Raw genomic sequence first — 24,123 nt, forward strand, 5'->3', positions numbered from 1 at the left:
TGATGCTGTGAATGTGCTTCACTCAATATGCCAGCAAATTTGGAAAACGCAGCAGTGGCCACAGGACTGGGAAAGGTCAGTTTTCATTCAAATCCCTAAGAAAGGCAATGCCAGAGAATGCTCAAACTACCGCACAATTGCACTCTCACGCTAGCAAAGTAATGCTCAGAACTCTCCAAGTCAGGCTTCAATAGTACCTGAACCGTGAACTTCCAGATGTTCAAGCTGGATTTAGAAAAGGCAGAGGAACCAGAGATCAAATTGCCAACATCTGTTGGATCATGGAAAAAGCAAGAGAGTTCCAGAAAAACATCTACTTCTACTTTATTAACTATGCCAATGCCTTTGACTGTGTGGATCACAACAAACTCTGGAAAATTCTGAAAGAGATGGGAATACCAGACCACCTGATCTGCCTCTTGAGAAGTCTGTATGCAGTTCAGGAAGCAACCGTGAGAACTGGACATGGAACAACAGACTGGTGCCAAGTTGGAAAAGGAGTACGTCAAGGATGTATATTGTCACCCTGCTTATTTAACTTATATGCAGAGTACATCATGAGAAACACTGGGCTGGATGAAGCACAAGCTGGAATCAAGATTGCCGGGAGAAATATCAATAACCTCAGATACGCAGATGACACCATCCTTACGGCAGAAAGTGAAGAACTAAAGAGCCTCTTGATGAAAGTGAAAGAGGAGAACCAAAAGTTTTTGGCTTAAAACTCAACATTCAGAAAACTAAGTTTATTTCTGGTCCCATCATTTCATGGCAAATTTATGGGGAAACAGTAGAAACAGTGAAAGACTTTATTCTGGGGGGGCTCCAAAATCACTGCAGATGGTGACTACAGCCATGAAATTAAAAGACGCTTACTCCTTGGAAGAAAATCTATGACCAACCTAGATAGTATATTCAAAAGCAGAGACATTACTTTGCCTACAAAGGTCCATCTAGTCAAAGCTATGGTTTTTCCAGTAGTCATGTATGGATGTGAGAGTTGGACTGTGAAGAAGGCTGAGCGCCGAAGAATTGATGCTTTTGAACTGTGGTGTTGGAGAAGACTCTTGAGAGTCCCTTGGACTGCAAGGAGATCCAACCAGTTCATCCTAAAGGAAATCTGTCCTGAATATTCATTGGAAGGACTGATGCTGAAGCTGAAACTCCAATACTTTGGCCACTTGATGTGAAGACCTGACTCATTGGAAAAGACCCTGATGCTGGGAAAGATTGAAGGCAGGAGGAGAAGGGGACGACAGAGGATGAGATGGCTGGATGGCATCACTGACTCGATGGACATGAGTTTGAGTAGGCTGCGGGAGTTGGTGATGGACAGGGAAGCCTGGTGTGCTGCAGCCCATGGGGTCGCAAAGAGTTGGACATGACTGAATGACTGAACTGAACTGAAAGTTCTTTCTTTTTGATAAGAATTAAATCCAAGGTATTAATTACTCTCAGACTTTGTCTACGTTAGTTGTAATTAAAGTGTCAGGAAGCAAGATCCCTCTAAAGACCTTCCACCTCTTCCTCACATTTCACTTTTTTCCTCCTTGTGTCACTGCTATCACTCAACAGAAGTATGCAGGTATTGATGAAAGTAGGTAGGATACATGAATCGTGGCAGACTCTTAATGTAACATCTTAGTTACATTCCCCTCAAAAAACAGGTTATATAAGGGTTTTTCTGGTTTATATAGGTCTTGACTTCCTGGAGTTAAGAATGAAATCACCAGAGAGCAAATGAAATTAAGTGTTTATAGTTTAAAAAAGAAGTTTCGATTATCCATGAAATAAAAAGTTTCTGCACTGGGATTTCCATCTGTTGTTAAAGAAAGAAAAACCAAACTCTATTAATAACTTTTTTACATTTCTTGGTTGGAGAACCTAGAAAATGTCTCCCTGAAGGACAGAATTCTGAATTCTGAAATTCTGAAAGCTCTACCACAGGGTTCGGCATCCCACTCTCCAAGTCAAAACGAGGCGGAGTGTGAATTCACGATGCCACTCTCTTCACTCTGCAGGCAGATGAAACCCTTCCTCTGCTGAAATTGCCTTCAGGGTCTCTCCATAGTCTTTAGAACAAAATCCAAACTAGAATCAAAGCTCTTTGAGGTCTGGCTCCTGCTTAACTCACCAGTGCATCTTCTGCTGCAGCCCTCCGCCACCCCTCTGCTCGGTGGGAAACAACGTTTTCCATACAAGCTGTGTCAGTCCTGCCCCAAATGTGTTTGGATGTGTTTTCTTTGCCTCCAGCACCTTCACTGTTTGGTGCAGCACAGACCCCACCTCCACGGGGGTGGCTTCTCTCATCACCTTGGGTGAGGTGTCCCTTCTGTCTTGGGTTAAACTCTGTCAGTCTTTACCCTTCACATCAACTGTCCATTCTCATTTCCCTCTCCTATTCACATGGTGTGCTTTAGGGGTTAAAGCGGTGTTTCTTCATCACTTCCTACCCACAATACAAAACAACGTTTGAAACGTAGTTGGTGGTCAGTGTTTGCTGAATAAAATCCTAAATTAACATAGTAACATATTAAATCACTTTATATCACCTTCCTTGGACATGCAAACATTTACTTCTAATTTAGCTTCCAGGAGCCAAAAGTGATCTGTATTGATGTGTACTTTAAGAGGGAGTCAGAAACATGTTATTTCTCAACATGTATACTTCATTTATCTCTGCTTACAATTCCATGAACAGAGGAGCCTGGCTGGCTACAGTCCTTGGGGCTGGAAGAGTCAGACACAACTGAGCACACACGCACACACAGCATTCCAGCAGAATGTATGACACTGGATTGTGCTCTAAATCTAAATGTCTATTTGACAAAGCAGTATAGTGGGAAAGCAGGGCAGGAAGAAAGCAAGAGTAAAAGCTGAAGCAAGGTTAAACAAAAGTGAAATTTTTGTCCAGAAACAAAGAAAGCAAACCACACCTCTTCTGGCTCCCAAGCACCCTTTATGAGAATGGTGCTACTGAAAAAAAAAAAAGAAAGGTCACCTCAGGGAGGAGGACTCTTAAGTTTTCAAAAGTCATGAATGGCTCATACCAACAAACTTGAAATTCAATGAAATAATCTTGGGACAAAGTTATGTGATTATGAGTACAGCTGTCATTTTGATGTCTCAGAAAACCCATGGGGCAAAACCTTAGATAGGATAGAATTTTTTCCAGTGATGATCTTTTTGCCTAATTTCCCTTTGTTCATCTATAATAACAATCAAGATGTAATTTTAAAAATATCATTACTCTTCCTATGTATGAGATTGGTCAGCTGAGGGTCAATTTCACACTGAAACCTCTAAATCAATGTTTTCAAGGGTAGCAGCCAGTAGATAAGTAAGTCCCAAAGCACCTCACAAGTAAGAGCACTATTTCACAGTGCAGCTCCATCTAACAAGTCGATCATTCACCACTGACACTCTGAACATCTACCGTAGTACATCAGTGTCCAAGAAGAGGACACAGGGCTTGCTCTCAAAGAGTTTCTTTCTCACTGCTACCTGCAGCATGTTTCAAACTGATTCACTGAGCACAGATTCACCCCACCTTGATTCATTATGGGTTGCTTTTTTGTTTTTAACCTCTTTCTCCAACAGACTGAAAGCTTCTTGGCAACACAGAATAAATCATATTCACCTTCAAATCTGGAAGTACCTAAAAGTATCTTCAGCATAAAGGTTTGCTGAATTAATTTGAAAAAATTAACCGAATTACTCCCTGTAACCACCTAAGATGACAGAGTATCAAGTATCACTTTTCTTCGTAAGACAAGAAGTTGATATACCTGAAGTTTATGTAGCCTTGACAGATTCTTCTGGAGCCATGAAGAAACCAACTGAACAAACAAAAGTGAAAAACAAACTAATGAAAATACAGCCCATTTCTCCTTCCTGTTAGTGGACCATAATGTCTTATTACTGTACCATGATGTGATTCTATCTTCAATGTGACTGTCTTCAACAAGATTTCTCTGTTTACTCCTGTTCATGATATGATGGAAAGAAAACAACAACATATATGCATAATTGTGTTCTTAGATTTTGCAGGGGATTCTAGACAGTATGAAGTTGTTTGGTCCCACCTTCAAAAAGTCAGTCTAAGGTTGTCCCCTTTCAACCAAAGGAGAAAGCTTCACTGAAGAAATAAAAAGGACTGATATAAAATAAAAAGAACTTCAAAAAGGTGTGCCACCTCGGAAGTCAATGATTCAATCAGCAAACACTACTGATCTTAGTAATTTAGAGCAAAGGGAGTGGCAGGTAACAAGGATTCAACTATATGAAGAAATATTTATCTTATGCTACAAAATTTTTACTTGTAACTACATGCTGACTCTATAAAGCAATGATCAGCAGAAAGTTTACTCCCTGAAGGGTCTCAGCATAGAGTGATTCCCTCATGTTTTCTTTAGAATTTCTGCTTTCAATCTATTGAAATGAAAGTATTCCCCCAATGCTACAAACATGTCCTGTACTTAAAAGTATTCCTTCTGCACATTGTGAAGTGAAGTTGCTCAGTCGTGTCTGACTCTTTGTGACCCCATAGACTGTAGCCCACCAGGATCCTCCCTCCATGGGATTTTCCAGGCAAGAATGCTGGAGTGGGTTGCCATTTCCTTCTCCAGGAGATCTTCCCGACCCAGGGACTGAACCCAGGTCTCCCGCATTATAGGCAGACGCTTTACCGTCTGAGCCACCAGGGAAACTTCTGCACATTACCAGATAGTAAATAAGAATGCAGATTTAGGATGGGCTTGATGGTACCAGTAAAAATGGTCTTATATAGCTGTTGCATTTATATAACATTCATGACTATATAAAAAGACCAGCTGTCCTTCACAGGGAAGCTTTTGACCCCAAATTTAGGGCAATCACTAGAGGCTCTAATGCAGTAAGTATCCAGAAGAGCTTGAATTTGTATTTTCATTGGTACAAATTGCCCCGAGGCTGAAACAATCTGTCTTTATCTTAAGAGTGAAAATCTTGGGCAATTTTTATTTTTCAGTTTTCTAAATGTTTAAGAATTGTTTTAGAGATAAAAATAAGTATTTCCATTCTTATTAAATATCTACACACATGTCCTATTTTATTGTTCAGTCACTCAGTCATGTCCTACTTTTTGTGACTCCATGGACTGCAACATACCAGGCTTCCCTGTCCATCACCAACTCCTGGAGTTCACTCAGACTCATGTCCATTGAGTCAGTGATGCCACCCAGCCATCTCATCTTCTGTTGTTCCCTTCTCCTCCTGCCTTCAATCTTTCCCAGCAACAGGGTCTTTTCCAATGAGTCAGTTCACATGTCCTGTTATATGTATAATTAATTTTAACAAGAGGCTATAACAGTTTTTAGGGGGACACAAGACAGGGCTCTTATGCTCTCATTTTAATTGACATTTTATATACAATTTTCCATTTGAACAAAATGGGTTGAGAACAGTGGTGAAGTTCAGGAGTGGTCATCTTCTCTCTTTATAATGGTTAATAGTTACTGAATTCTTATTGTGTGCCCCACACTTTTCTAAACATCGTTGTTTAGTCATTAAGTCATGTCTGACTCTTGTGACTCTACGGAATGCAGCCCACCTGTCTCCTCTATTCATGGGATTTCCCAAGTAAGAAGACTGGAGTGGATTGCCATTTCCTTCTCCAGGGGTTCTTCCCAACCCAAGGATCGAACCAGCATTTCCTGTATTGGCAGATGGATTCTTTACTACTGAGCCACCGTTGATTAAATGCTTTAATCCTCACAACAAATTACCAGCTGTGTGATCTTGGGCAAGTTGCTTAGGCTTTCTAAGTCTTGATTCCATTTCCAGAGAAAGAAATGGAAGTTTAGAAGGTTAAGTGATTTGCTTAAGTTCACTCTCACATCGTGAGAGTGGGACCATAAAGAAAGCTGAGAGCCTAAAAATTGATGCTTTTGAACTGTGAAGTTGGAGAAGACTCTTGAGAGTCCCTGGGACTACAGGGAGATCAAACCAGCCAATCCTAAAGGAGATCAACCCTGAACATTCATTGGAAGGACTGATGCTAAAGCTGAAGTTCCAGTACTTTGGCCACCTGATGCAAAGGGTGGACTCATTGGAAAGACCCTGATGGTGGGAAAGATTGAGGGCAGAAGCAGAAGGGGATAGCTGAGGACAAGATGGTTGGATGGCATCACTGACTCAATGGACATGAGTTTGAGCAAGCTCCGGGAGTTGGTAATGGACAGGGAAGCCTGGCGTGCTGCAGTCCATGGGGTCACAAAGAGTCAGACAAAACTGAGAGACTGAACTGAACTGAACTAAGTTCACTCAGCCAGTGAAAGGCAGAGCTGGGCTTGATCTCAGCAGGCTGGCACCAGGGCTAGTCCTCTGCCCCACTGCTCCCATCCTCAGGAGTTACTAACTAGAGACAGAGCTAGGTACTCCCAAAGGAAATGCCCACGAAGGGAGCACTCATATTCATACTTACTTGATCTGTGAGATTCTTCTAAAATTCAAATGTGCAAATGATAATGAATAAGAAACGCATCAATTCTTTTCCTCACTCCCGCCCTAATCTTCAGACTTAAGCTTTCAAGCTAGATGGCCTATAAACATCTTTGAAAGGCAATCCAAAGCTTGTAACAACTTTCTCAATGGCTTCGAATAGAAGGTTCTGATGACTTTATGATCTTAAAAACATTGTCTTTATAGCTAATGTATGACTGAAAAAAAAGATAAATCACAAATTAAATGAACACCATACATCAAATCCCTTTTGTGACTAATGAAATCAGGAACAAGGTGATTGGAGATGGTTTCAGAAAGATAGACAAATACAGATATGCACAGTTCTTAAGGAATAATTTTTAAAAAATCTTAAAAGACAATTTGGCATTACTGAAATTCTGTACCATGGCTCCAGCCTGCCTAATTCATTCTTTATAAGAGGAGGGAGAAAAAGAAAGTCACTTCAATGAGGCTTACGTTTATGAAAAACACATGGACTCCTAAAGCCAGCTAGACCTGAATTTGCATCTCAGTTCTGCAGTTTTGCAGTTTTCAAGGAATATGGTTTTGAAAGTTACTTAAATTCACAAGCCTCAGCTTTGCATCTGATAAAACAGAATAACTACCTTCTTGCAAGGACATTGTAAGGGTTATAGGTAATGTGTATAATATGCTTGGCACGTGGTAGGTTCTCAATAAATTGGAACCAATGATAACAACAGGAAGAGTGTTAATAGAAACAATTAAATATACTGCCAACAGCAGAGACAGTGGAAGTGGAATGATGGTTAAGAGCATGGGCCTGGGGTCAGATGACCTCAATTTATTCTTGCTTTCCTTTCCTTGTAGAATTCACATCATATCAAATAAAGGCTGTTCTAAGTTTCCCTCTTTGCCCTCACAACATAATATCTCCATGGCTTTACTGTGGCATCTTAGGCTCTTCACTTGAATAAGTTACTTAACTCCTTTCTGTACCAGTTGCCACAGCTGTAAAATGGGCTAATAATAGTATCTACCTCATATGCTGTGGCAAGAATAAATGAGTCCATCTACGCCAAGCTTAGGATCATGTCTGACCATGATACATCATAAGAACTCAATGTTAGCTGCTGCTGTTTTTTCAGTCATTGTATGAAGGATCCTCCAAAAGCAACACCAACCACCTGGATAAAAATTGCTCACCCATAATGTTGGTTAACAGATTGAAACTAGAAGACCATGAAAACTCCTGAGGATGGCAAGACAGCATTTCAGACTAATGGCTGGAATAACATAAGATCAAAAGCTATCTGAAGGGAAAAGTAAAAATTAGATTGCAGTTTACAAGGAGGGGTGACCAGTTAACTGGTAATCCCAACTTGGAATCCAGGCTTACCAAAGGGCTTCCCTATAAAAGAACTTTGTAAATGTCATTTTAAAAAGTCAAAGCAAAGAAAAAGAAAATAGAAGTGAAGAAGAATAAGAATGAGGCAAAGGGAATATATGCCGCCTTCCTCCTTTCCTCAGAACATGCTGTGTTTTTTCCCCTGTGCTTTGCCATATTTCTGAATCCTTTTTGCAAAGGTCAGAGAAGCAGCACCAATCCCATTGTGTCACTTCCCCGCATACTACTTAAAAAAATTCAGCCACCTAGCAAATGTAATAAAGAAGGATTGCTGTACCCATAAAACATCCAAGAAACAGCTGCCCAACCAGAGCATTCCGATTTGCAAAGATAACATCTAATCCTGCTGCTCTGGGTGTGGCTCGATGGTGAGGGATGGGGAGGCTGGGGTTCAAAGTGCTGTCTCCAGCATCTCACAGATTACAATGATGACATCAGAATCCGGGTGAAGAGCAGGGCGCCCCAATTGCTGTCTGTACTCCAAGCCCTCTGAAGCTTCCACTTCCTCACACAGAGCAAGAAAATTGGATAAGAACTGGGTCGAGGTCCTTTGGGTCTCCAGGAAAAGCTGCAGGGATGAGCCGGAAAGAGCCCATTTTCTGGTCCGGGGAGAAGAAGATGAGGCATGTTTTTAATAGTCTGGTGTGGCTGCAGCTTACTCCTCGAGAACAGTAACTTCAGCAGCCACTTCATTATATTTCTACTGTAAATGACACAGGCCTGAGCCAAGTCTGAGCCAAAACACCCTCCAGGATTCAGCTGGGGTTAGGTCATCTGCAGCGTATTGACCACTGCTGAACTCCAAACCCCTAACGAGGCATCTCAGCAACAGTATGTGTCCTGCCACTAATGAGGCTCTTTTTCCATGAATAATGAGAAAGAACATCATCTCTGTTGCCAGGTACAAACATAAACAAAGCTCAACACAGGGCTTTGGTATAGTGAGTTTGTCCATTTGCAACAAAGGAATTTAGCAAAGTGAGAGCCAAGTTTTAGTGGAGGGTGGGACAGGCTCTTGTAACAAATAATGTGAACATATGTTATCAGAATCTAATAAATCAGCTTTCGGTTGTTGTGGCAAGGAGACTGTGCAATGGGATGGAGACAGACGACAGAAAGCTCCAAATGAGTTCACTGCTTTATTTTACAATCAGTCTTGTAACACAAAGCTGATGATTTCTGTAATGAACTGAGATCTTCATGAAAGGAGCCTTAGGAGAGACCTGAGATCCCAAAGGCTCTATTGGCTAAAGCTTTCTCACGCCTTGATGTAGCAGGCTGAGTGCAGGCTGACCCTGGGGATGAGAACACTGAAGCCTTGCCATGACACTGCTGGCTTCGAGGTACTTTGTGGAAGGCGCATGGCCACCTGAACCCATGTGCCGTGCTTCTTAGGTACCAAAGGCTCTCAGCGTACCATAAGCATTCTGCCTCTAAGGTAGTCTCCTGGCTTAGATTCCCAAGGTCAGCCCAACAGTGAGATTCCAGCATGTAACAGAGAACAAAAGTGAGCTGACATGAAGGCCAAACAGTCTTTATTTTGTTTACTGTAAAGTGTGCCACATTTTTCTCTCTTTCTCAAATCAGTTCCATACTAGGTAGCATTTATTTTCTTACACAGGGTGCTCATGTTTGCACAGGCCAAGCAGTGCCATCACTGGATGAGGGCTTTTAGTTTCCATCAGTCTGAGCAAGAATTAACAACAAAACAAAATGAAAACAGTCTCACGATGCCTCAGTTCCTCCAGCTGCAGGGGGTAACAACGCTAATCTAGTTCAGAGATACCTTTTGAGGAACTGTGTGTCAAAACACAGACTCAAATAGTATAGTTGGCTCTATATGTTTGATGAATTGCTAGAAATTTTGACCTGAATAATTCTTTCTTTTTTCACGGAAAGGCATTTTATTTTAAATATAGCAGTGTGTACATGTCAATAATTCTTTAAATGCACTAAAAATGCTTACTTAATAAATAATATTTTATAAAGTAAAAAAAAAATCATGTAACATAAACAATCACTTCCTAACATCCATTTTATAAGCAAATATATTTATTTTGGGGAGAGAGTTAATGGAACACGGCAGAATGGTATGAAATTCTGCAGAGATTCTAACAGCTAATTATGTAGAAAATTGTGTATAATCAATCAAATAGTAAATTCAAAGACAATGGCAATTGAGAAGAAGATTTTTCAAATATCTGGGTGGTACCAGCTTATATTTCTGGTTTATTAAGAAAAGGCAAAATAAAATAAGCTCATGGGTGAGTAGGTTGGAATGGCAAAGGGACTGCAAAGGCTCTCATGTGAAGAAATGGGAGTTATTCTGCTAAAAAAGAGAAGACCTGGGGTGAAGGGGCCATGATTTCATCTTCAAACATTACTGAACTGTCACAAGTTTTGTAGCAGAAGCTAACAGCTGTTTTTGGTGAAGGAAATGGCAACTCATTTCAGTATTCCTGCCTGAGAAATACCATGCATAGAGGAGTCTGGCGGGCTACAGTCCATGGGGTTGCAAATATTCGAACACGACTTAGCAGCTAAACAACAACAAAACCTAGCTGTTCTATTGCTTCAAAAATCTACACGACCAACAGGTAGCGATCACAGTCAACCAGTGAGGGGTCAGTGCTGTTCCTACAGGGCATGTGCTGCCTTCAGAGGTTCTGAGTGATTCTTGACCATGGAAATCAGGTGGAAATTCATAAGACAATAGTTATCAAAGTGCTGTGCTATTTGAAATGATCCTTCTCATCTAATCATTGAAACACATCAAGAAGAGAGGAATACTCAAGTAGATAAAAGTACCCAAGGACTTACCGTCATACTTTGCTAAGACTGCCTGAACATCAGCATATGCTTGTAGTTCCAGGAGAGCCTCTAAAAGGTTTTCATGGATGTTGAACATGCTCAGGAGAGGGAACTCCTTCATTAACTAGGAAAGAAGAAACCAAGGGAAAATTAATATGTTTCTTATTTTTTAAGGTATAACTAATACTGAGTTATTTATATACTATATATAAAAGTATAGTATAATTTTTAGAAGTACAATTAATACTAAATTACAAGCATTCATATCAATTATAATGTTGTAAAGCATTAAATGCTTAAAATTTTTTGTGCTGTTTTTGGGAACAGCAACTTTGAATTTGTGAGAACCTAAGGTGGGAGAAAAATCCAAAAGTGAGGAGTTTTATGAACACTGAAGAAGATACTTAGAGGCAGTAATGAACGTTAAAATGTCTTTAAGGCCAAATAGGGTGAACATGGAAAACTATCGCTAGGTGTTAACAGCAGCTCTGGATGGAAGCCAGAGGGTAGAATGAGAAGCAAAAGGCATTGCTCTTTTGAGCAGCCTGATAGCCAAGTTAAAGACAAAAAGTAGGAAAATAACGAGGAGGTGATATGTGTTGAGAAAATTTGCAGGTAGTGACAGAGAATGGTAGTAAAAGAAGATGTTAAGGAGTTCCTGCCTGTTCGTCTCAATAAAACAGGAGTCAAGATTATTTTTTGAGACTGAGGGAACAGGTAACAGGGAAGAAGTAGGAAGACGGAGGAGAAAGTGTGGAATAATTAAGGATTACAGAGGCTGTCTTAGGACCCCAACAGACTGGAGACCACGGATTTAGAGAGTTTACAATTGGCACTGTTGTCAAGTTTCAGCTGACAGGGCTCAGCAGCCCAGGGACAGTGGCAAAGATGTCAAATGACAAGGTTGACCCTGGGAAAAACTGAATTAGATTCAGTGAAAAGTCAAGGAGCAAGAGAACAGGCTAGAATGGTGAATGAATGACTAAAGGAAAGGCTCAGGTTCTAGACAGCATCAGGAGGAAGAGAGGTCCGAAGGGAGTTAAAAGATATGATAATGAATTCCACTGGAAAACAAAGAGAAAGAAGAAAGGACATGACCAAGAATTTCAGAGTAAAATCTTATCCTCAAGAAAGGTAAATCTCACCTTAAGGAAAAGACAACCAGGTTCTTTACAAGGCAAAGTCACACATGCACACATATACGTGTGTAAATATGCAATGATGTATTCATATATGTGTGTGTATCACGACCCAGAAAATCACAATGATGTCATCACTCACCTAGAGCCAGACATCCTGGAATGTGAAGTCAAGTGGGCCTTAGAAAGCATCACTACAAACAAAGCTAGTGGAGGTGATGGAATTCCAGTTGAGCTAGTTCAAATTCTAAAAGATGATGCTGTGAAAGTGCTGCAATCAATATGCCAGCAAATTTGGAAAACTCAGCAGTGGCCACAGGACTAGAAAAGGTCAGTTTTTATTCTAATCCCAAAGAAAGGCAATGCCAAAGAATGCTCCAACTACCACACAACTGCACTCATCTCACAGGCTAGTAAAGTAATGCTCAGAATTCTCCAAGCCAGGCTTCAGCAATACGTGAACGGTGAACTTCCAGATGTTCAAGCAGTTTTAGAAAAGGCAGAGGAACCAGAGATCAAATTGCCAACATCTGCTGGATCATGGAAAAAGCAAGAGAGTTCCAGAAAAACATCTATTTCTGCTTTCTTGACTAGGCCAAAGCCTTTGACTGTGTGGATCACAATAAACTCTGGAAAATCTTGAAGACATGGGAATACCAGACCACCTGAACTGCCTCTTGAGAAACCTGTATGCAGGTCAGGAAGCAACAGTTAGAACTGGACATGGAACAACAGACTGGTTCCAAATAGGAAAAGGCTGTGCCACTCTGCTTATTTAACTTATATGCAGAGTACATCATGAGAAACACTGGGCTGGAGGAAGCACAAGCTGGAATCAAGATTGCCGGGAGAAATATTAATAATCTCAGATATGCAGATAACACCACCCTTATGGCAGAAAGTGAAGAGGAACCAAAAAGCCTCCTGATGAAAGTGAAAGAGGAGAGTGAAAAAGTTGGCTTAAAGCTCAACATTCAGAAAACTAAGATCATGGCATCTGGTCCCATTACTTCATGGCAAATTGATGGGGAAGCTGTCAGACTTTATTTTGGGGGCCTCCAAAATCACTGCAGATGGTGATTGCAACCATGAAATTAAAAGACGCTTACTCCTTGGAAGGAAAGTTATGACCAACCTAGATAGTATATTCAAAAGCAGAGACATTACTTTGCCAACAAAGATCCGTCTAGTCAAGGCTATAGTTTTTCCAGTGGTCATGTATGGATGTGAGAGTTGGACTATAAAGAAAGCTGAGTGCAGAAGAATTGATGCTTTTGAACTGTGGTGTTGGAGAAGACTCTTGAGAGTCCCTTGGACTGCAAGGAGATCCAACCAGTCCATCCTAAAGGAGATCAGTCCTGGATGTTCATTGGAAGGACTGATACTGAAGCTGAAACTCCCGTACTTTGGCCACCTCATGGGAAGAGTTGACTCATTAGAAAATACACTGATGCTGGGAGGGATTGGGGGCAGGAGGAGAAGGGGACAACAGAGGATGAGAAAGCTGGATGGCATCACCAACTCGATAGACATGAGTTTGGGTAAACTCCGGGAGTTGGTGGACAGGGAGGCCTGTCATGCTGTGATTCATGGGGACGCAAAGAGTCAGACACGAGTGAGCAACTGAACTGAACTGTGCTTAGTCACTCAGTCATGTCCTACTCTTTGTGACCCCATGGACTATAGCTCGCCAGGCTCCTCTGTCCATGGGGATTTTCCAGGCAAGAATACTGGAGTGGGTTGCCATGCCTTCCTCCTGGGGATCTTCCCATCCCAGGGATTGAACCCAGGTCTCCTGCATTGCAGGCAGATTCTTTAGTGCCTGAGCCAACAGAGAAGTCCATATACATATATGCTCTCTATTTAATTTACTAAATGGATAAGTGTTTTTTATTATAACACAGTGACCTCTAAAGAAGTAATACTTCTTTTTTTGATGTCAGTATATTTAAAGCAATTGTGCTTAGAGAAATAATACCCCTCAAAATTGAAAATTTATTATTAAACAAGAAACCAGTGGAGACACTTCACTGACTATTCACTTCCTCCAAGTTAGAAACCTTTGCCATATTGTTTTGTTTTTAAAAAATCCAAGAACCATTTATCATATCTCTAAAAACAAATAATTTTCTGCAACTTCAAGGCATCATATTACCAACAAATAACACCTATCAAAATGATTATGTCTTCAATAAGCCTGTCTAAACCTCCTAGAGACAGCCTGCAGTATTTCCACTGCTAGTAAAGGAAGTGAATATGACTGTATTACGCATTGTTGATTTTCTGCAACCAGTAAAAGTATTCCTTGCCTGGTTTACTCTGATTCTGGTTCACATCACTTTTTAATTTTTTTCTTTCTAATTAGTGCTTGTTAGAATTAAATCTCTCTATCACTCAGCATTTGGCAATACAATAAAGATATTCTCTAAACTACAACATTTAAACATTAAACATTTTTGATCAATTCTTTAGGTAGAGGTCAAACTTCAAGGACTCAAGTCTTATTCTGTAATTTAAAAACTGCAGTTCCAAATACTAGTATGTTGACGCTTAAAAACTGAAAGGGGAATCTAATTAAAATCTAACACATGTATGCCTATGGCTGATTCATGCTGATGTATGGCAGAAGCCATCACAGTATTGTAAAGTAATTATTCTTTGTGTAATATAAATAAATACATTTAAAAGATCCAATGAAACTATGATCAAACATGGAGGTCTGGGCTTGTTTAAATAGAACTCGATGATGCTAGGAGTTTGGGCAGCAATGCTTTCACTGGATGCTTGGACACAACATACCATGTCCAAAAAACAATCACCAATAAAAGAATTTTAAACATAGCAAATAGCAAATGTTGGAAAGGCAATTGAAGTCATATTACAATTTGGAAGTCTAGCTTTGCTTCCTGAATATAAACAAGAAGAAAGAGTGAACCTTCCACTGCCCCAGCTCACTCCAGTTATCACCTGACCTTCTCCAGCCTTTCACAACAGGCTTTCTTAGAGAAGAGCCATGAGTATTCTACTCCCTCTGCTCCCTTCACTCCTCACTGTAATCTACAATCTGGCTTCCAGCCCCACAATTTCTCTGGATCTGCTCATCCCACATTTCCAGGTGACTTAAATTGCTCCTGTGGACGCCCTCCAGTCCTTTTCTTGCTTGACGTCAGCAACATTTGACAGTTTGATGACTTCTTGAAACTCTTGTCTCTCTTGGCTTCCTCCATACCATTTTCTTCTGGTTTTCTTCATATTCATCTTATAGCTCCTTCTCTAGTTTCCCCCTTTTCTGCTACTTAGGAGTAAGCTGTCTGCCTGGGTATGTCCCAAGTATTCTTTGCATAAACATGCTGATCGCTAGGACACTTTCATGTCCGGGGTCTCAATACTACCACTTTTGTGGGGATGGCTCCCACATCCTCAAATTCTGTTCTGACCTCTCTCCTAAGCCATTATATCAATTTATAAGCTCTCTCCCTGACAGTTTTACCTGATCCATCTAATACTAGGCTCATAAACTCCTCCTTCCAAAGCCAACCCTTCAAACCTGTTCGTCCCCTTGGTATTTCATACTTTGGAAAAGAACCATTAAGCCCTGTGTTAAGAATCTCTATAACATGCCCACTACAGCCACCTCCTTACAGGTCTTTATTTATTTATTTTTTTTTTCTTAGAGGTCTTTAAACCCATGAATTAACATGTAAAAAAAATGCTGGCAGCTTTCATCAAGTTCAAAGAAAATTCTGTCATGCAAAAAAACAAACATAAAACAAACAAACATTTTAAGAAACATTACCACTTCCTCTTTTCTCTGACCTTGCTACCAATAATTTAGTTTATGCTCTTATACTTGGCCTAAATTGCTCTAATGGCATCTTTCCTCTGCCTGCTTCTGGAATCACCTTTTTCCAACCCACTCTTCACATTACTTTCATAACAGTTTTTCAAAGAAACACATTTGAGTTCATCACAACCCTGCTTAAAAGGCAACCACTGGTGTGGAAACAGGCAGATGTGAGTACAAATTTACAAACAAGACTGTTTTTTACAACATCATTTACAGTGATGAAAAATGCAAGCAACTTAAAAATTTATCTACTATGAGACATTTACATAAAATAAGATATAGTCATCTTTGGGACTATAACATATAGTCATTAGTAGCTAAATTATCAAATAATTATTAATGGCATGGCCTGGGAAACATAGACATGTGACATTACATTAGAAAAAGCAAGATACGAACAAAACTTGACAATAATATCAAGCTTTTCTTTTGTATCTATGCATAAAGACGTACTTGATTAGAAATACATCCAAATGTTTTATTAGTAGTTATTTTCTGGTTAAGTGGAAATAGTGTCAGACTTTATTTTGCGGGGGCTCCAAAATCACTGCAGATGGTGCAGCCATGAAATTAAAAGACGCTTACTCCTTGGAAGAAAAGTTATGACCAACCTAGATAGCATATTGAAAAGCAGAGACATTACTTTGCCACCAAAGGTCCGTCTAGTCAAGGCTATGGTTTTCCAGTGGTCACGTATAGATGTGAGAGTTGGACTGTGAAGAAAGCTGAGCGCCGAAGAATTGATGCTTTTGAACTGTGGTGTTGGAGAAGACTCTTGAGAGTCCTTTGGACTGCAAGGAGATCCAACCAGTCCATTCTAGAGATAGCCCTGGATGTTCATTAGAAGGACTGATGCTTAAGCTGAAACTCCAATACTTTGGCCACTTCATGTGAAGGGTTGACTCATTGGAAAAGACCCTGATGCTGGAAGGGATTGGGGGTAGGAGGAGAAGGGGACGACACAGGATGAGATGGCTGGATGGCATCACTGACTCGATGAACATGAGTTTGAGTAGACTCTGGGAGTTGGTGATGGACAGGGAGGCCTGGCGTGCTGTGATTCATGGGGTCGCAAACAGTCAGACACGACTGAGCGACTGAACTGAACTGAACTGAAGGCCAGAATAGTAATGTATATATGGCAGCCTTGAGTGCTTTGGTTTGGAATATTTCTCAAATTATTCATCTTTTTTGATGTTTTGGATGCAGGAAATGTTTGGGCATCTGTCTACAGTTTGTTAGACTTTTAGTGAATTAAAATTTCTTTTAGACTATGGCGTTTTCATAGAAACTGTTTTCAGTGTGATTGTGCATAACCTGTAGCAGAAGTTTTAATAATTTTATCTTCTTACTGCTATAGTTTATTTAAGACTTTTACACTTTACATGAAAATTCAGTACTTTATACTCTCAAGTAGGTTTTGTTTAGCTTAATTTTACTCTTTTAGAATTTGTGGTTTGCCAGAGGGAAGTGAGGAATTCAGATGTAATAGGAGTGATAATATAATAATGTGACTATAAAGTAATGAGTTTCATTTCTAGGTGGCTATATTTATCCAAGGGATTGGTTTGTCTAAAATGCTAAGTATGAAGAGAGAACTAAAATTATTTTTGAAATATGTTCAGACTTGATGTACCAGCGTTCTACTAGTAAAACAGAACCAGTGGGAGATTCCTCGGTGTGTGTGTATGTGTGTGTATACACAATAATGCCGGGGTGGGAGTGAGGAGAGAGAAAGGGAGAAGCAGGGAGCTGGCTTACGTGATTATAGGCTGCCTAGGTGAGTCTAAACTTCTCAGGACAGACTGGAACTGCTATCCACTGGTAGAATTTCTTCTTTGTCAAGGGAGACTTCAGTTCTACCTGCTGACTGAATCAAGTCCATCTAGATTCATATTCATCTAGGAAGATTTTTATTGCTTCCTTCATATTTACCATAAGTTGTAATATTTTTGAAAGGAATATACATACATTCTTTAGATGGGGGTGGAAAAACTCTTTTTGAGAATATTGACTTCTCTGAAAACTATAAAACATTGAAAGAGGAAATTAAAGATGACTCAAAGAAATGGAAAAAATCCCATGCTCTTGGATTAAAAGAATTTATATTATTAAAATGGACATATTACCAAAGCAATTTACAGTTTTAATCCAGTCCTTATCATTACCCATGAAATTCTTCAGAGAACAAGAACAAAAATCCTAATATTTATATGGAACCACAAAAGACTCAGAATTGCTAAGGCAATCTGAGAAAGAACAAAGCTGAAGGTCTAACCCTCCCAGACCTCAGACAATACTACAAGGCTACAATAATCAAAATAGCATGGTACTAGCACACAAGCAGATATACGGATCAACAGAACAGAAAAGAGAGCCTAGAAATAAATCTACCCACCTGTGATCAATTAATCTTTGACAAAGGAGGCAAAAATATACAACGGAGAAAAGACAATCTCTTCAGCAAGTGGTGTTGGGAAAGTTGGAGAGCCACATGTAAATTAATGAAGTAAGGACACTCCCTCACATCATATACAAAAATAAACTCAAAATGCCTTAAAGACTTAAATACAGGACATGACACAAAAAACTCCTAAAAGAAAATATAGGCAGAATTGTCTCTGACATAAATTGTAGCAATGTCTTCTTAGGTCAGTCTCCCAAGGCAATAGAAATAAAAGCAAAAATTTTTTAATGGGATCTTGAACTTAGAAGTTTCTGCATAGCAAAGAAATTCATCAACAGAATAAAAAGACAACATATGAAACAGGAGAAAAAATATTTCCAAACGGCACAATTGACAAGGTCTTAATTTCTAAGTTACACAATAAGCTCATACAGCTCATTATCAAAAAAATAAACAACCCAATCAAAATATGAGCAGAAGACCTATATAGACATTTCTCCAAAGAAGCCACACAGATGGCTAACAAGCACTTGAAGAAAAATGCTCAACACTGTTATTATGAGAGAAATGCTAATCAAAACTACAGTGAGATATCACCTCACACCAGTCAGAATGGCCATCATCAAAACATCGACAAATAATAACTGCTGGAGAAGGTGCAGAGAAAAGGAAACCCTCCTACATCACTGGTGATAATGTAAATTGGGACAGCCACTATGGAGACCAGTATAGAGGTTCCTTCAAAAACTAAAAACAGGGTTACCAATAAGATCCAGCAATCTCATTCTTGGTCATTGATCTGGAAGAGAAGGTGGTGAAGGTGAAGTCACTGAGTCGTGTCTGACTCTTTGCAACCCCCATGGACTGTAACCAACTAGGCTTCTCCATCCATGGGATTCTCCAGGCAAGAATACTGGAGTGGATTGCCATTTCCTTCTCCAGGGGATCTTCCCGACCCAGGGATTGAACCCGGGTCTCCCGCATTGGAGGCAGAAGCTTTAACACTAATTCAAAAAAATACATGCACCCCCATGTTCGCATCCTGGTGACTCAGATGGTAAAGCATCTGCCTACAATGTTGGAGACCCAGGTTTGATCCCTGGGTCAGGAAGATCTCCTGGAGAAGGAAATAGCAACAAGTATTCTTGCCTGGAGAATTCCATGGACTGAGGAGCCTGGTGGCTACAGTCCAGGGAGCTGCAAAGAGTCGGACACAATTGAGCAATCAACGCGGTCACTTCAGTTTCCATGTTCATAGCAGCACTATTTACAATGGTCAAGACATGGAAACAACTTAAGTGTCCGTCATCAGATGAGTGGATAAAGAAGATGTGGTCCATATATGCAATGGAACATTACTCAGCCATAAAATAAAAAGAATGAAATAATGTCCTTTGCAGAAACATGGACAGACCTAGAGATTAACATACTAATAAAAGCAAGCCAAACAGAGAAAGACAAATTTCATATCACATCATGTGGAACATAAAAAATGGTACAAATGAACTTATTTACAAAACAGACTCATGTGGTTAACCAAAGGGGAAAGGAGAGAGGAGGGATAAATTAAGAGTTTGGGACTAACAGATACACACTACTATATATAAAAGAGATACAAGGACCTACTATAAAATAGAAATACAACAAGGACCTACTGTACAGCCTAGGGAACTATATTTACTATCTTATAATAACCTATAGTGAAAAAGAATCTAGAAAAGAATATGTATAAGCATATTTTTACATATATATGTATATATGTTCCTCTACCATTTAAAATCTTCCAATGACTGTGCATAAACTGCATCTTATAAAAGGTATAGCTAGAAGTCATACGCTTTGACTAAAGGTAAGGAAGAATTTTCTTAGAGTTATCAGAAAATGAACAGATGGTCTATAGAAGTCTCCATCATTGAAATTTCATAGCAAGAGAGAGGCTGGTCACTGGGCAGGGATGCTCAAGGCAGAGGACCTTTTAAATCCCCCTAATTCCAAGGGAAAATGTCCCAGCTCCAAAGCATAACTTTCAGGCTCTCTCTCAGCTCAGTGACAGACTCGTGCCTCCCCTGTCTTCTCAGGATTAAACTCTAGCCTTGTCAGATCAGACCATTATAACCATCTCTAGAATTCTTTCTACAGTTACTAGCCACTGAGTTTTTATTCAGACTCTTCATACCACCTGGAATACCTTTTCTCTTCATTTACAAGGCAGCCTGTCAAAATCACCCCAGCCTCCAAAGCCTAGATCAAATGCCACCTCCTAAAGTCACAGCATCATAGAAAGTGAGAGCCAGAAGAGCCCATGGAGATCATCTAAACACCCTCCTCAGTTTACAGACAGCTCCCGCCCACCCTCACCCCTCCAAACAACAATGAAGGCTGCAAATTTAAGTGACTCAGCCAAGTCAGTGCTGGGACTATGATGCAAACCCAGTCATCATTACCGATTCCAAATTTCAATACATCAAAACTCTGTCTCTGGCCTGCCAAGTCTAGGAGAACTAAACAATTTTGCTGAGGCTTCTTTGTTATAACACTTAGCTATTTGCTTGGTATTGTGTTTGCATGAACATATGAGGATGGCTATATTACAGAGGAAAGAGCCCTCTATATTTGGAGTTATTCCTGAGCTTAAATCCCACTTATACCACTTACTACCTGCGTGACTTTGTACATATTACTCTCTGAGCCTCGGTTTTCTCGTCAAATGGCCTCTTCCCAGACTCTCTCTACCATCTATCTATTGTCACCAGCTCACTCAACCATTTTCCATTGCTTCTATCATATTCTGAAATTATGATATTTATTTATGTAGCTGAATACTAGATAATTTAAAAAGCAAAACAATAAACAGAGTGACAGTAGGTAATACTATAATTCCAGGAGTCAGCAAATTTTTTTCTGTAAAGAGCCAGACAGTAAATAGTTTGGGCTTTGTGAGCCATATGGTCTCTGTTGTGACTACTCAGCTCTGACATTACAGCATGAGAGCTGCCATGGACAGTACATAAATGAACGAGTGAGGTTAGGTTTCAATAAAACAACTTACAGAAACAGGCAGATCAGATTTGGCCACAGGCCTTAAATTGCCAATCCCTGGTTAACAGGAATAAGTTTCAAAAATCAAAAGGTCTTCATAAAATGAGTATCATAGTGATATTACATTGGAAAAATAGAACATCTGTTACACACAGCTGGTTTGACAGACCTTAATAAAATGGAAAAAGGCCTACTCTACAACCCAGCACTTCCTCTTCCAGCTCTGTTTCCTAGAGACCATTCACACACATTTCTGAGGATTTACATACTGGGATATTCACACAGGAGGAGGAGTACTGTATAAACATGCTGAATGGATAGATCAAATGAGGCATACTCATGACAAAATGCTATTCAGCAGGAAAAAGGAATAAGTTATGTTTAATATATCGTAATGTAGACAAATCAAGCAGTTTTGTGTTCTCTAGAAATACTCTAGGAAACAGCCTGTAGAGTATAACAATTAAAACTTTTAATCCACACAAAATGATTCTACATATTGTTTATGGGTATATTATATATAAACATATGAAAACTAACTGAAAAACAAAGTTCCTGGCACCTAAGGAGAGACGGATGGCTGAGAACGGCAGTCATATGGGGGTCTATAGCTTTATATTGTTTTATGATAAAATTTTAAATTATTAACTTACTGCTATTTATTATTAACTATAATTAATTCTGAGTGGTGAGATTATATTTCAATATATTAAACTTTTATATATAAAGTCGCTTCTTCAAACATAGGAAGCTCATTAAATGTACTTTTCATTTGTAATTCCTCAAGAGTTTCATACTCCTCATTTAGACTTTAATTTGTTTTCCTATTTTCTAATTTCCTTTTGAAGCAAAATTACTTCCTCCTGTTGAGGGTTTGACTATAGCTCCTTAAAATATTGCTCAGCTCAGTTCAGTCACTCAGTCGTGTTCAACTCTTTGCGATCCCGTGAATCACAGCACGCCAGGCCTCCCTGTCTATCACCAACTCCCGGAGTTCACTCAAACTCACATCCATCGAGTCAGTGATGCCATCCAGCCATCTCATCCTCTGTCGTCCCCTTCTCCTCCTGCCCCCAATCCCTCCCAGCATCAGAGTCTTTTCCAATGAGTCAACTCTTCACATGAGGTGGCCAAAGTACTGGAGTTTCAGCTTTAGCATCAGTCCTTCCAATGAACACCCAGGACTGATCTCCTTTAGGATGGACTGGTTGGATCTCCTTGAAGTCCAAGGGACTCTCAAGAGTCTTCTCCAACACCACAGTTCAAAAGCATCAATTCTTCTGGGCTCAGCTTTCTTTATAGTCCAACTCTCACATCCATACTTGACTACTGGAAAAACCATAGCCTTGACTAGACGGATCTTTGTTGGCAAAGTAATGTCTCTGCTTTTGAATATGCTATCTAGGTTAGTCATAACTTTCCTTCCAAGGAGTAAGTATCTTTTAATTTCATGGCTAGCATCTAAGAAAAGGTCAATGTCTGATTAAACAACATTTAGAGAATTTCCTCAACAAACAAAAAAATAATTTGAGCTAATAGATTTTAATGTACTGCAGTTGAATCTGATAATAATGACAAGATAATGATAGCTAATCTCAGATGAACCACATCTCAGAGACCCAATTCTCCTCCATCTGAGTTTCAGAGAGTAGGGCCATGGACAGATGTGGTGTGAAGAAATATATGAATTATTGTTTTACCTTGAAGGATGCCTCAGAGTTAAGATGACTGTAAGTTCCTTCCCTCCCTATCCCCTTAGTCCTGGGACTGGGGTTGGAGTTGGGGTTGGGGTTAGACTTAGATGAGACCACCTAACAATAAAACTCCTCTGTCATAAAATTCCTTCCTGCTTCTTCTCCAGAACCACAAAGATTCCTATGACACATTGTTTTCAAAGTAAAGGAGAAAGCACTGGACATGGCAGTGGGGCTGCTGAAAAGGACTCCATGTAGGGAAGGTAGCACATTACGAAAGCCAAGATCTCCACAGTCTGGAATCAGATAGGCCTGGGTTCCCATACAGGGACAGTGGAGTTTCTTGGCACCAGGTGAGCTGATTTTTCTCATCTGCAAGATAAGGATAATATGTGCACTAGCTCACAGTGCACCCAGACACAATTCGGGGCTTGAAAAGTGAGCTATTTGTTTTGCTGTGTGCGATAGTTTCCTTTTGGAGTTTAACTGCACAATATAACGTATCTTGATTTATTTATTTTAAAATAATGTGCAAAAAATAGCTTGGTGACATAATTAGCCTTCCTACTAAGAAACTCAAATGAAGGCATATGATAACTACAAAGGCCTGTTTTCTATAAGCTAAGTCATTTTAAATAAATGTTTAAACTCCTATCTAGTATAGTTTTGTTTATTTATTGTCAGCTATCTTCCCTGCGTTGGTAATTGCTTTCTCCTGGCAGTAAGAAATTTATATACCCTGTTTTGCCCAAATATTACAGTTCACGTACAATGAAAACATTAACTCTCCTATGATTCCTCTAATACCTAGGGGGAAGAACATGGGATGGGCCAAGGATAGAATTTCAGTTTCAATTTTACATCATCTGGCTATTGTCAGTTCAACTTTATTTCAATGAAAGAATTTGAGACACTTCTAAGGTTAACATTTATGAGCTCAAGTAGGGAAAAAAAAAAGAGAGTTAATTTACTGGATTTGAAATACTCTACGGACATAATTTAGAACTACAATCTGTATGCTTTTTCTCAGCTGACTTACAGGATGAAAACAACAGTTTAAACTTTTCAAGTTTGATTTGTATCTATTTAAACATTTTATTAGTTTAGCTACCCATGCATTGTTCTTTGAGTGAGAAAAGCAATATGAAAATTCTTACATATTTTAAGGCAGAGGTAATTAAAAGAGATTCTTAGCCAGATTCCTACTGAGGTCAATGCAAGCTTGGCCTAATTAAAGTTTATAGAACTTGGCCTGTATTATATTCAAACAGCAGATACTATTTTCTTACAGTTGCAATTTGACATTGCTTAATTAC

At 39.6% G+C, this 24,123-nt stretch overlaps 1 protein-coding gene across 5 annotated transcripts in view; it reads right to left on the bottom strand.

Moving 5' to 3' along the window:
- The window catches only part of ST7 (suppression of tumorigenicity 7), a 273,873-nt gene that overhangs the window by 57,299 nt on the left and 192,451 nt on the right, over positions 1-24,123 (bottom strand). For all 5 annotated transcript variants that reach the window (XM_068972731.1, XM_068972729.1, XM_068972728.1 and 2 more), the window contains one exon: positions 10,691-10,805. In XM_068972731.1, the coding sequence (XP_068828832.1) occupies positions 10,691-10,805 (115 nt within the window). The remainder of the gene's footprint in view (positions 1-10,690; positions 10,806-24,123) is intronic.

This window comes from Capricornis sumatraensis, chromosome 5, assembly GCF_032405125.1.
Source record: "Capricornis sumatraensis isolate serow.1 chromosome 5, serow.2, whole genome shotgun sequence".
Lineage (NCBI taxonomy): Eukaryota > Metazoa > Chordata > Mammalia > Artiodactyla > Bovidae > Capricornis > Capricornis sumatraensis.